At 41.6% G+C, this 13,531-nt stretch overlaps 1 protein-coding gene across 4 annotated transcripts in view; it reads left to right on the forward strand.

Annotated features, from left to right (window-relative positions):
* FLNB (filamin B) overlaps positions 1–13,531 on the forward strand; it is a 106,588-nt gene that overhangs the window by 54,941 nt on the left and 38,116 nt on the right. For all 4 annotated transcript variants that reach the window (XM_061618323.1, XM_061618324.1, XM_061618325.1 and 1 more), the window contains exons 17-25: positions 707–797; positions 1,247–1,416; positions 4,995–5,112; positions 6,491–6,753; positions 7,878–8,475; positions 8,888–9,061; positions 9,437–9,599; positions 10,004–10,164; positions 11,358–11,525. In XM_061618323.1, coding sequence (XP_061474307.1) covers positions 707–797; positions 1,247–1,416; positions 4,995–5,112; positions 6,491–6,753; positions 7,878–8,475; positions 8,888–9,061; positions 9,437–9,599; positions 10,004–10,164; positions 11,358–11,525 — 1,906 coding nt within the window. The remainder of the gene's footprint in view (positions 1–706; positions 798–1,246; positions 1,417–4,994; positions 5,113–6,490; positions 6,754–7,877; positions 8,476–8,887; positions 9,062–9,436; positions 9,600–10,003; positions 10,165–11,357; positions 11,526–13,531) is intronic.

Consider the following 13,531-nt stretch of genomic DNA (forward strand, 5'->3'; position numbering starts at 1 on the left):
TGTAGCAGACAAAAGCCACTTAAATATTGGCTTCTTCATTTCGTGTTCAAAAGTTGTTTCTGAACTTGAAATTGTCACTAGCATTTGAACAGTAAAATGAAATGTAGGTGCTTTCACTTCAGAAAGGAAACTTGTTTAATACATAGATATAACAAAAGATAATTTACTCAGTGTTCTCTGTTCTTGTAGCCAAGAACTGATTCCAAGCAAGATTTTTTGGAAGCTTTGTATTTAGCTTCAGTTTAAATAGAAGTTAAGCACTGCTAAAAGTCACAAACCAAGAAAAAGGAATGCTCCTCAAACAGTGATGGCAGAAAATGGTACTAACAAAGCATCAGTTCCACTCTGCACCAGGGGTTGTATGGGGTAATGGCAACACTGTGGCATTTGCTTAAATGGTCACTTGAAGTGTTCCATAAAAGTATACCTTTTAGGGCAAGATAGGTCTAAACACAAGAAACATTTGCTATCTGAGCTTGTGAGGGAAATGGAGTGCTGTGGTAGAAGATTAGATTAATATTTGGGCTTCTGAGTACACACAAAAAAATGGATTATTTAAGGTGTCTCTGTTTACACTTGGAGAGCAGATACATTTTTGGAAAGAGATGTCCTGAGTGTCTTATGAGCTAGTTCTTTTGCATGTCAGTCTTGCCAGAAAAGAAGACTACAACTTGCATTTCAACAAAGCTTTTATTTTGTCTTGAAGGAAATTCCTACCAGCCCTTTCAGAGTGAAAGTAGAACCATCACATGATGCAAGCAAGGTGAAGGCTGAAGGGCCTGGACTAAGTAAAACGGGTGAGATATTTTCCAACTTGGTGGGTGTGGGGCTGACTTGTCAGCTATTTGCTTGTCTCTGTTATGTCCATAATAAAGTAGGCTGATGTCCAATGACGTCCCTCTTGTGCAAAGGAGTTCCACGTGTGCAAAAGGGACTTCTTGCAGCTTTCTGCATTCTCCCCAAATGTGCTGTGCTGGCTTAGGGGGTTACAGGGAGAGGCAAAAAAAGGAAAGTCCAGTTGTGTCGACTGACAGTATGCTGTATTTCTTAACTATACAGTTCTGCATCTAGGATAGATTAGTCCATTCATACTAGAAAAGTAAGATTGAGTCATGAAGATTTTAGTTTGGTACTAGCCTGGCTTCAGAATTCTGTCCTTAAAAGAAAAGAGAAAAGTGTGGCACACCTTCTTTCTGCACATGTGTTAAGGGGGGTGATGATAAATTCTACTTCTTCTCCTGCTTAGGTGTAGAAAATGGGAAGCCAACACACTTCACTGTGTTCACAAAAGGTGCCGGGAAAGCCCCTCTGGATGTTCAGTTCAGCGGACCAATGGCGGGAGATGCTGTTAAAGATTTAGACATAATTGACAACTATGATTATTCCCACACTGTAAGATACACTCCAGTGCAGCAGGTAGGCTCTCTCATAAAGGGTGTCAATGTGATTTCTCTCTCGCCCCCTTAACCTGCAGCAACAGATAGTCAGTAATTTTTAATGGCTGCTATTGCAACAAAACAAAAACCCACTTCTATAATACGTTGTCACTTTCTTTGTTGAGGACATTGTGGAGAACAAACTACTGGCGTATGCAAATCATCTGACTTAAGCAAAAGAAATTTGCTAAAAAAATGTTAAGCCAAAACCAGTCCAAAACACATGGCTTCCCAGAGGAGATTAAGGCTGTTATGATCTTCCCCTGGTCCCACTGCTGCTGACCTACCTTAGGTTTGGTTTAGTGTGTTGTCCAAACAAAGGATCGTGGTTTGTCTGGGGTGAGACAAACCATGGGTTTGGAGTCAGACAACACGCTAAGCCAAGCTATGGTGTAGCCCCAGGTAGCAGAGCTGCAGCAAGACTGAGGGAGGAGGCCAGCAGCAGCAATCACCTCTCTGGTTTGGTTTGGCTGAGACATTGTTTTATATTCAAAACTCTGATGCTAGCCACAGCTTTCATTTCACTCCTGGGAATTTAAATATAATTGCTGATCGCTGTGTGCTTCTGTTGATCCTCAGACATCTCCTTCAAGCAAGCAGAAAAGCAAAATTTAAAAAAAGCAGGTCATTTTAGATTAGATTCCAAACATCCTTGCATAACTCCTTTAATCTTTAGAGCTGCCACTGGTTTCTGTACTGGTGGAGGTTGGCATCTTTTTCCTGGCAGACTCACCCAAATAGCCCATATTGGGTTAGTCCAGGCAAGAAATCTCTCTTGCTAATTTGAATGCTCCTTCTCCTTTCCCTCTCAGCGTCTCCTCAGTTTCAGTACTGGTGGAGGTTGGCATCTGTCTGTTGCCACAGGTAGTCTCCCACTTAAACCTTGTTTGTTTTCCTGTTGAGATAATCCTTTTTCTACCTTGTCCATCCCAGCAACTTTGAGATGTCTTTTAGTTTTGGAATAGTTGGATTCTCTACGCTTTTGTTTTAATTGGATCTTGGTAGCAGAAATCTTGATGCCAGCTTTCTCTTTGGCATGCTGCTTGTGACGCTGGCTCGTGTAGATGGAAATTGACTTTATGACTTCTAAAAACAGTGGTGCTGTGTACTAGGCTCCAGCAGCTTGCAACAAGCTCGCAAATGTGGAGTGTGTTTGATGGGTGATCTTCAAGATATGGCTGACTGTTGCTGAATGTGTTCTCTGGAGGCCAGTTAACTGTTCCTGGCTTGCTTATTCTTCAGAAAGTACTAACCTTTTCCTACGCTGACCGGATCCAAGATATACTAAATGGTAGCTAAGCCATTATACACATTCTTTTAAAAGAAAGATAGAATTGTGGCTTGTACCAGTTCAGGTCCAGCCTTGTTTGTAAATGCTTCCTTAAACTAACCTTTCCCTAGGTGTCACAAGAACAGCCCTGTTGGATCATACCAAAGGCCCATCTAGGCCAGCATCCTGTTCTCACAGGGGCCAAGCAGGTGCCCATAGCAACTCCACAAGCAGGACCTGAGTGCAATAGTACACTCCCTGCTTAGGATTCCCGGCAACTGATATTAAGAGGCAGAGTGCCTCCAACCATGGCGGTAGAACACAGCCATCATAGCTAGTAGCCATTGCTAGCCTTATTCTCCATGAACTTGTTTAATCCTCTTTTAAAGCCATCCAAGTTGGTGGCATTGCCTCAAAGTAACATACTTGGGAGAGGGCAACACTGGACCTAACACACAGATGGTACTAGCCTATTGCATGCGGGGGCTTACTTGCATACATGGAGAGCATTCAAAAATACAACCCACTTGCAGTCTGAAACGGCACAATCCCGAATACCGCTGCCACCACTTTCCAAGTACTGTGTAAGATACTTGGCCCATGAGCTCCCAGCTTAAATATAGGAAGTGGAGATAAAGTCAGGAAGATGAATGCTGGCATTCTGTCAGGGATTGAAAATTATGATAGGTGCTCGTACTCTTAAGAAATACTGCCTTGTTTGAACAGTGCACCGTAAGTACATCTGTATTTTTGAAGCTAACTTGAGCTCTGAAGGGGGTAGAGTAGAAGGAGCAGGTTAAAGTGAATAAGGGGTGGAGTAAGCAAACATGGCAGGCAGCTCTTTTGCTCTGTCAGTCTGTAAACACAGCAGTGACAGATACTACTTATCAAACATTAAACTCCTTCAGGCCCTGTGAAAATGTAACTTTCACTCCCCAACTCTTATCCAAGGGATTAAGTTCCAGAACTGCTGCATGGTACACACCTTAGTCACAGGGAGTTAACGTGTTACGCTGTGTTGGCCCCTGCCCAAGTAGCTTAACTGAAAAATCTGAATTTCAAAGTCTCCTTTCTGTAGCCAGTCCCTGCCCCTTCAGATTTATTAGTGTTCTACAGAAATTGAACAAAAGAAGGCCAAATATTCTGGATGCATTAATCTTGTACCCCTATGGGAACATTGTAGACGGATGCATGGCAGTTTCTAGGCAGCAAACATTTTGCCTCTTGGCACCTAATTCATCTGTTTTACAGAATCGAAAGTAAAGTTGCCTTGCCTGTCTTGTGTGGTGTTAGTGGGTGCAGTTCAGACTGTAGCAGGCAAAATGACATGGGGCAGATGAGAACTAGAAAAGTGAATTGTACCCAAGCGATGGGTGGCCTCCTGTTGAGGTGGAAGTGCCTTGTGCGCACAGAACATTCGGCTTTGAATGGGCTTGGTCTGTCAGGTTTTGAACTCTTCGGGTGCAGACCTAAATGACCCTGTGCATTCACAGAAGTTTTATTGAAGAACCCCAAACTGTAGAGTTCTTATCTATTTCTTGGAACTTCTTTTGCCCTTTGTTAAGACCATAGATTCGGTAGTAATAAACTTTGGATTATACATATCCACAGCATACACGGGGTATGTTCCCATTTAGAGAACCCCAACAGTATCTTTTACATTTGTGAGAAGTGTAAAGCAATGGCCTTAGCTGCAGAAGAGTCACTATGTTAACTCTAATGCTTTGCTAAGGGCTTGTTTTAAGCTCTTGCATGTTAATTTTAGCTAAATGCCTTACAGTGTCCTAGGTGTGAAAGCTTGTATTTTTACTGAATTTTGTTGAAGGTGGATTAGTGCATTTGAAACTCCGTAGGCTAAGATGAAGAAAAAGTGAAGGTAGTTGAAATTTGGACCCTTACAAAGAAAGGGGGAGGGGCACAGGCTTTCACCTATAACACAGCAAAACATCTTGGTGTCCAAGTCAAAGCATAGTAGTATTTAGCCTTTAAGTGAAGAGCTTCTGAACCCTTCATACCCAAGCTCCATCTGTACAATCCTGCTTCCTCCACCCATTTGGATTTCTTCTTTGAATTACTTAGTTGCCTTTAAAACTGTGTTTGTATGTACTGCCAGACAATTAGGGGTAGCAACCTGCAGGTTTAGGTAAGCTGCTGCTGCCTGTTTCTGGAGATGGGCATGATAAAGGCTTCAAGGGATAGTTAAATGCCAAATCAGGCTACTGCAGTTTCTGGGATGTAGCAAGCATTGAAATAAGAAATGACTTTTAAAATCTATCCAACCTCTCTAGGGTAGCATGAATGTTCTGGTGAACTATGGTGGTGATCCCATCCCTAAAAGTCCTTTCACTGTAGGAGTTGCTGCCCCACTTGACCTGAACAAAATTAAAATTAATGGCCTGGAAAACAGTAAGTAACCTATCTATTGTGAGCTTCGTACTGGATGTACAGAACAAACTGATCTAAAATAGAGTTCTTGAGACATCTGAATTTAGAGGCAGAACTATTTTGTGTGTTACATAGAACTTATGGGTTGGCTCAAATTGAGACGTTTTGATGTATACGTGCTTGCTGTTAAAGCGTAATTGACTGGTCTCTGCAGAGAGCAGCCCATTTAAGGCAAGCATTTGTAGCAGCAATAAAACAAGTTGTAGGCTTTATGTCAACTTTGATCTAGTACGTGCTTCTGATAAGCCCCTTTCGATACTTAAAATGTGGGATAAGAATAAAACGCAGTGTAAGGTGTGGACATTTTCCCAAGTTCCACCCATTAACCATTGGGAGACTGAACGGACATACTACCGGTTCTAAACCCCTCACCAAAGCTGCTTGTGCATTTGTTTGCTCTTGCTAAAAAGTATGGTTGGATACACCGGCATCCTAGTTTAGAAGGAAACTCTTTGTGTTCCCACAGTCTTCATCAGCTTGTGTCCTATTTGCAGTCTCCTGTGCTGCATCTGACACTGTTTGCATAGAATTGGGGCTAGTGCAGTACAAGGAAGACCATTCCAAGAATAGAGTTCTGCTCATGGGTTGGATCCAAGCCATAATTAAAAGTAAAGTAAAATGATATTCTAATGATATGCAGGATTTTAGGTTGGTGACCATGTAGCATTCCAGGTCCCATTTGATGGCTGCCTGGAACATAGATGTGAAGACAATAAATTTTGCTCTACTACTTTTTCAAGCTGGTTCTTGAGTTTAAGATGTTAAGTTTGAGTTTAAGAACCTGCAAGTTTTTCGAGCTCCTGAAGGAGTGCTTTTACTCTGAAATGCATTGACCTACCATAGTTTTACATTGGTGAGCACTGGAGCTTAGGTTAATCAAACATTAAACTTCTGTGTCCTAGACCTGAGATAGCACAACAATATTATGGGAGGACAATGCAAAAATTGCCTATACAAACAGCACCTTTAAAACTTTCACTCCAGTGTTTGAGTAGTGTGGCTGTTCTAAACTCGCTTTGCCCACTAATCTGACTTATTCCACTAAATCATTTTTCATGGTGATACGGACACAGTGCAGAATCCTTAATGTGTGTGCAGGTGAGCTATGGTACAAGTCTCCATGCTGCCTGATTTTATGTGTTACTTTGGGGTTGGCTTGCAAAATGAAATACTTGAGGCTTATATACGTGTCTTGGACTGAATGTATATTTTGATACAACCTCTCCCCTTACGTACCTATCCCATTGTATCGATAGCTGGTTTGAATTTTGTTCTGAATATAACCCAAGATCAGTGTAAAGAAAGAGATCATGCTGAAATGAGTCTTTCCTTTCTGAAGGAGTCGAAGTAGGGAAAGATCAAGAATTTCTAATTGACACAAAAGGTGCTGGCGGGCAGGGTAAACTCGATGTGACTATCTTCAGCCCTACCAAGAAAGTTTTACCATGCTTAGTGGAACCGGTAGTAGGCAAAGAATGTAACACTGCAAAGTACATCCCGCGGGAAGAAGGCCTTTATGCTGTTGATATAAATTATGATGGGAACCCAATCCCAGGAAGCCCTTACACTGTGGAAGCCACTTTGCCACCAGATCCTTCCAAGGTAAGATATTGCTAGTCCCTGTTGTATGGGTGGGTGAGATTCTGATACTTAATGGCCTAAGAAGTTGTAATGTGTTAGTCATGTGCATTATGCTCTTTAAAGTGTGACCTTTTTAGCAGAGGCCCATAGGGATAAATATGCATATGCTAATCTCACATGAATTAGAATTCCAGTGTCACAGAAGATAAGCCATTTTACTTCCCACCCCAAATAAATTATTCAATTTGCACTTCCTCTTCAATTCATTTATCCCAATTTTCCAATAGATTCTGCTGCGAATCAGTTTAATTCCCCTTGTTATCTCCATTCATTACTCCCCTCAAATCATTTCTTGAGAATTATATTTATTTAAGTATAGGAAATAAAACTTGCTTTCATATCTTTCAGTGGTACTGTGCTTTTGTGGCTTACTTGACTCATACATTTGAAGTGTTATCCTTGGCTGGCAGGCATATGGACCCATGGGTACAGAGAAAGAATAAATAATGGGGTTAAATGTCATGAAATGCAAACAATAGTCTGACAATTCAATTTAAATGTGTACAAAATAAGCACAGAGATAGGCATGGATCTTCACTGTTCTCTCTGTTGCAGTTCTTGTATATGAGAAACTGGTACAATTCTCAGGCTAATGAGTTGATATGAAATTACAACTTCTGAATCATCTGCGATTATATATTAATCTCAGGCATTTTTTGTAATGACCTAAGCTTGCCTGCCATTTGAATGCATGTTGAGCCTTGCAATAGTGGACATGATTAAAAGGCCTATTTCTTTCATAGCTCCTTGTTGAAAAAATGTTGAGATTTTTCAAAGTTAAATCACATCTGACCATTTTAGCTCTTGTTTCGTTCAACTCTCTCGCTTTCAAAATAGATTAGACTAATGAGGATCAAGTTGGTAAGCATAGCAATATGCTAATTAGGCCAACTATTATGCAAAAATGGAAAAACATATTGAGCTTAAAATCTTGCTTGTGATAATGTGCTTTCGAATAGTAGGGATACATTTGTGTTTCTTGTACATAAAATTAGAGGCTGTAGGGCTAAACGTAAGAATTCCAAAATTGGCTGAAATCTCTTGTTGGTTGAATATTTAGTTCAGCACTCTTCTAACCTTTCTAGGTGAGAGCCTATGGCCCAGGTCTTCAAGGAGGCCTTGTTGGAAAACCTGCTGAATTCACAATAGACACCAAAGGAGCTGGAACTGGTGGTCTTGGGTTGACAGTTGAAGGGCCATGTGAAGCCAAGATAGAATGTTCCGATAATGGGGATGGCACATGCTCAGTCTCCTATCTGCCTACCAAACCTGGTGAATACCTTGTGAACATCCTTTTTGAAGATGTTCATATTCCTGGATCTCCTTTTAGAGCAGACATTGAGATGCCATTTGATGCTTCAAAAGTAATTGCCACAGGCCCTGGGCTTGAACATGGTAAAGTGGGTGAAGCTGGCTTGCTGCATGTGGACTGTTCAGAAGCTGGACCTGGAAATCTCGATATGGAAGCTGTTTCTGATTCTGGTTCCAAAGCAGATGTCAAGGTTCAAGATAACAAAGATGGGACCTACGCAGTTACATATGTGCCCCTTTCTGCTGGGATGTACACACTCAAGATGAAATATGGTGGAGAACCAGTACCAAATTTTCCTGCACGGGTCAAAGTTGATCCAGCTGTGGACACAAGCAAAATCAAAGTATTTGGGCCAGGAATTGAAGGGAAAGGTATGTCTGCTTCACTGTTACACTTAGGCAAATGCTGCACATGAACCTAACTGGTACATCCCAATATTATGTGAAAATGCAAACGAATGCACGCTTAGATGTGCTGTTGGCAGTTCACCCTACTTTCCAGGAAAGCACCCTTCCCTTCCCACTACTAAATTGCATGGCTTACTTCCTTATTTGTGTGGAGCTGCTAGTGACTCATGACACTAGGAAAGCACCTTGGCAGAAGTAGCTTATGTGAGTAGGTTTGAGGAAAACTGTCGGTGGGGTCATACTTGCATGATACCATTTGGCTCTCTTTAGTACTACACCTGTCTCAGAGTGGCTGAACCCATTTCCATGCAAAAAGACCATTTTTTTCCTGCATAGTTCTGCCCAAATGAAGCTACTTACAATATTTACTTTGCAGATGTTTTCCGTGAAGCAACAACTGATTTCACCGTAGATGCTAGACCCTTGACCAAAGCTGGAGGAGACCATATCAAAGCTCAGATTGGAAATCCCTCTGGAGCTTCCACAGACTGCCTTATCAAGGACAATGCTGATGGGACATATGCAGTAGAGTTTACACCATATGAAAGAGGTAAAGGCTGCTGGATACTACTGACTCTGGGAGAAAAAGTGGGGAAATAAATTTTGCTTAAGCTGTACTGTTCTGTACTTAATACATGTATGGATACATACAAGGCAGGCATGCTCTATAACGGGTAGCCAACATGGTGCCCTCCACATGTCGCTGAACTATAGCTCCCATCATCCCTGATTATTGGTCATGCTGGCTGGTACTCAATGGGAGTTGTAGTCAATGCTGGCTACCTCTGCTCTTGAATAAACTCTTGCATTCTGAAAACGCTTGATGCAAAGAAGGTGGATGCTGTTGATTAAACAACTGAGATGTGATCCTTGCAGTGCTTAGCTTCAGAGAGCCTTCCAATAAACCTTCATCTTCTGCTTACAGGCCCTCACACTGTTGAAGTGACTTATGATGATGTTCCTGTACTAAACAGTCCTTTCAGAGTTGATGTCACGGAAGGATGTCATCCTTCTCGTGTGGTGGCCCAAGGAACTGGGTTACAAGAAGCCTTTACAAATAAACCAAACCCATTTACTGTTGTCACTCGGTAAGCATGGACTGCTCTTTGCATTGCCACAAGCTAAAGCACTGACATAATAGCTGTTGCATGATTCCTGACAAACCTGCCCACACCCTTGAACTTGCTGCTTGATCCTTGATGGCCTTCCCCAGATCATCTTTGTATGTGGTTCACACACCTGCCAACTAGTGTCCTCACCAATGACGTCAGCATTCCCCAGGCTAAATTGGACTCAAAACTGAAGAAACCATTAATCAACACTTTACCCTACCTGTATTACAGGTTTTTATTCTTAACTGCCTAGTAGACTGCTGCCATTTTGAGACAATGCAGCAGAGAACAATTAGTTTCAGGCATGAAATGCAAAGTACACTTTGGGTAAAATGCTGTCAGTAATATAAGCATACTAACTGGACTTTTTATGTTTGCAGAGGGGCTGGAATTGGTGGCCTTGGAATAACTGTTGAAGGGCCTTCAGAATCCAAAATAAGCTGTAGAGATAACAAGGATGGCAGCTGTAGTGCAGAATATATTCCTTATGTTCCAGGCGACTATGATGTTAACATAACCTACGGAGGTGAACACATCCCTGGTAAGATGACTCACATCATGAGAATGGATTCAGAGTAAAAGCCTGTGAATTGGCCTTCATGTTGGGGAACATCTTTAAAAGCTGATAAAGACACTTGTGTAATGTGCATTGCGTTTGAAAAAGTTAAAGAATCATGTCTCTGCAAGAACATTGCCAATAGGAATGTCTCAAAGCAAGGGACTTAGATTTTAGGGATACAGTAGGGCCCTGCTTTTCAGTATTCCGCTAATATGGCGGGGCCAGCAGGGCGATCAGCTGGAGCACGGCAGCTGGAGCTCCTTTTCTCTCCTTAACAGTCAGCTTTTGTAGCTTTCCTGTTCTTCCCCCATCTGCTGTAGCACATAACCCTGAGTTTCTTCAGCCCTTTCCTCATCAAGTTCCTTGGCTCTGTTCCCTGTATCTTTCTTTCCCTCAAGTTCCTTTTCCTATTACATTGTCTACTATTTTTCTATTACTCTGGACCCTTCGTTCAGCTACCTTGCCTCTGAACTTCCTCTCCTTTAGCTTCCATACCTCTCGGGAAGAACTCTTGGGAGTTTTTCCCAGCCTGTCCCACAAAGCTACTTCTGTACCTAGGTCCTGTGTGAGGTTTTAATTCCAGGCACGCTGACAACGTTGCCAAAGCTGTGGAATTTCCTCCATGCAGAAGTGCATCTGGCACCTTCATTAAGCAGTTGTTGTTGAATGCTGAAGATGCACCTCTTTACCCTGGCCTTTGTCACCTGATATAATTTCACCTTATCCTCTTGACCTGGTTTTAATAATTGTATTTTTAAATGGTTGTAACCCACCATGGGACCTCATGGTGAGGAGAGAATAAGGAATCTTAATAATGAAATAACATTCATTTTCTCACAGTATCTAGCTTGCAAATATTCTGGCACCTCTGCTCCTGAGTATTCTGTCTGCTCAGAGAACATTCAGCCAATTTGTGTCGAGCTGCCCTGCCGCAGGCACAATACAGATAAAACCTTATCCATGTTAAACCCTAGACAACCAGTCCAAAACTATGGACAATCTGTCCATATTTATCAGAATTTGTGTTGGTTGGGGCTGAGCGAGCAGTGTGAGAAGAGTTGCACTCCCAAGGGGGTGGCTGCCAACTCACCTTCACACAAGTTGCCATGCTCCCCTTTGTACGGAGTTGTTCAACTACCCTTATGTGCTAACATGCGCTTCTGCTTTACTGGCAGGCAGTCCATTTAAGGTTTCTGTAAAAGATGTTGTTGACCCCTACAAGGTGAAAGTTGCAGGACCAGGCCTGGGAACAGCAGTTCGTGCCAGAATTCCCCAGTCGTTTACTGTGGATACCAGTAAAGCTGGAGTAGCGCCACTGCAGGTTACAGTGACAGGACCCAGAGGTAATGTGTTTCACAGGCACAGCATGTTATTTCTTTTAAATGAGGGTTTCTAACTTGTGTGAGCAGATGGGAGTGAGAAGTCATCTATTGGGAGCACTTCTTGAATTGTAACAGGTGTAAGTTGAACTGGAAGTACAAAGAAAGTAGTGTGTACAATTCTGAAGTGCTAAGTTGTGGGTAATGCTTATATAGCCATAACCCTGTAGTTCTATAGAAAGTTGGAAGCTTCAGTAATCAAGATGCTCCTTACAACATCTGGGAGCCCCTAAGAAAAAACTACTTTATAAACAGACTTGGAAGGGGGAAGCATTTTGGGCACTCGGAATTTGGAGTGAAACCCATCCTGGTCTTTGACAAATTACTTTTAAATCAGTAACCCCACTAACAACTCAGTGATTCTAAACTTACTGTCCGCAGAAAGCAGTAAGATGGATGCATATCTCCAGAAGTGTTTGTATTTGATGTCGTAACAATGTATTGACTGGCATTTTTGTTCTGTTGTGAGCTGCTTTGAGATTTATATAGGAAAGTGGCATATAAATTTTAAAAATGCATAAATGAGTAAATGCAAGCCAAAAGATTTCAGTGTTTTTTAAAAATAGGTAAAAATAATACTGAATACTCATATGATGGTGAGAGATGGTCTGACAGATGAACCTAGAAATCTGTATTTTAAAATACTTTATGCCTTCCTTCAAGGACAGTTTACAACAGGGTAAGGTACATTCACAAATAACCACAAAAAAAAGCATGTGGCAGTGTACTGGAAAATGCTGAGGTGGTTAATCTATTTGGGGTGATCTGGACAGGAAGCAATTTCATAGAGCTGCCCTTGAGTTTGATCCGCTCCTATGAGGCATATGTGTCTGGCTACCTTGTGTATGAAGTGCTCTGATCCTTGACGGGAGTATATAGAAGGACTGAGGGAGGGAAGGAAATAATGAAGTCCTACGGAAACTCTGGGAGGGGGTCTAGGAAAGTAGGGTTGGAAGAAGGAATGGTCTGGGGGAAATGAGGGTAAGTGCAAGAGGAAGGCCAAAGCCATTCTGTTACTACTAGATACTAAACACTATTGTCAGCTGTCTAATAGTGTCAAATGTAGAAATCAAATAAATTAGATACCAGATTTCCCCCCACAAAATTCATATACGAATTGATTATCACAGAACCCGTAAGCGGTTTACAAAAATATAAAAATATAAATAAAACAGTTAAAAACAAATAATTAAAAACATTAAAATGAGAATTAAAATCAGCGGAAACTCATCAACATATGTGTCTACAGAGGCTTGTCTAAACAAGTATTTTAAGCAGGCACCAAAAAAACAGCAAAGGTGCTTGCCAGAACTCATTAGGCAGTGAGCTCCAAAGTGTAGGTGCTGCCACAGTAAAAGAACATTTTCTTACAAGTGTGGGATGAGTTTATGTGGTACCTGTAACCAGTGCCACTTCTGCAGACTGAAACAGTTGAGTTGGTGCACATGGGATGAGGTGGTTCCGTAAATAAACTAACTCCAAGCTTTTAAGGGATTTATATACCAATGGTAACACCTTGAACTTGGTGCAGTAACAAATTGGCAGCCAGTGCAGATCCCTGAGCAGAGGTGTTGTGCGCTGACAGGGTCTCACTCCTGTCAGCAAGCTTGTTGCAGCATTCTGCAGTAACTGCAGTTTCCAATTCCAAATGCAAGGTAAGCCCCCCATAGTAATCTGAGGATTAAGAATTAAGGAGCACCTTGCCCCATGAAATATGGTTGGTTCCCCTCCCTTACTTTGTTTTGCCAGTTATTGTAGACCTGGTAGGCTTTTATTTAATGAGGTAGCAATGTTTTTTATGCTGCTTTGTAACTGTTCATTCTTTTTTTTACAGAATTGTAATATTTATATATTGTTAAGTTGCTCTGGGCAGTGTATTTTATATTAGAAGGACAAGATAGAAACACTCAAATACCAGTACTAAAAAACTAAATATTTGGTGGTAATCCGAGAATACTTGAAACCAGATT

This window comes from Rhineura floridana, chromosome 3 (genome assembly GCF_030035675.1).
Source record: "Rhineura floridana isolate rRhiFlo1 chromosome 3, rRhiFlo1.hap2, whole genome shotgun sequence".
Classification (NCBI taxonomy): domain Eukaryota; kingdom Metazoa; phylum Chordata; class Lepidosauria; order Squamata; family Rhineuridae; genus Rhineura; species Rhineura floridana.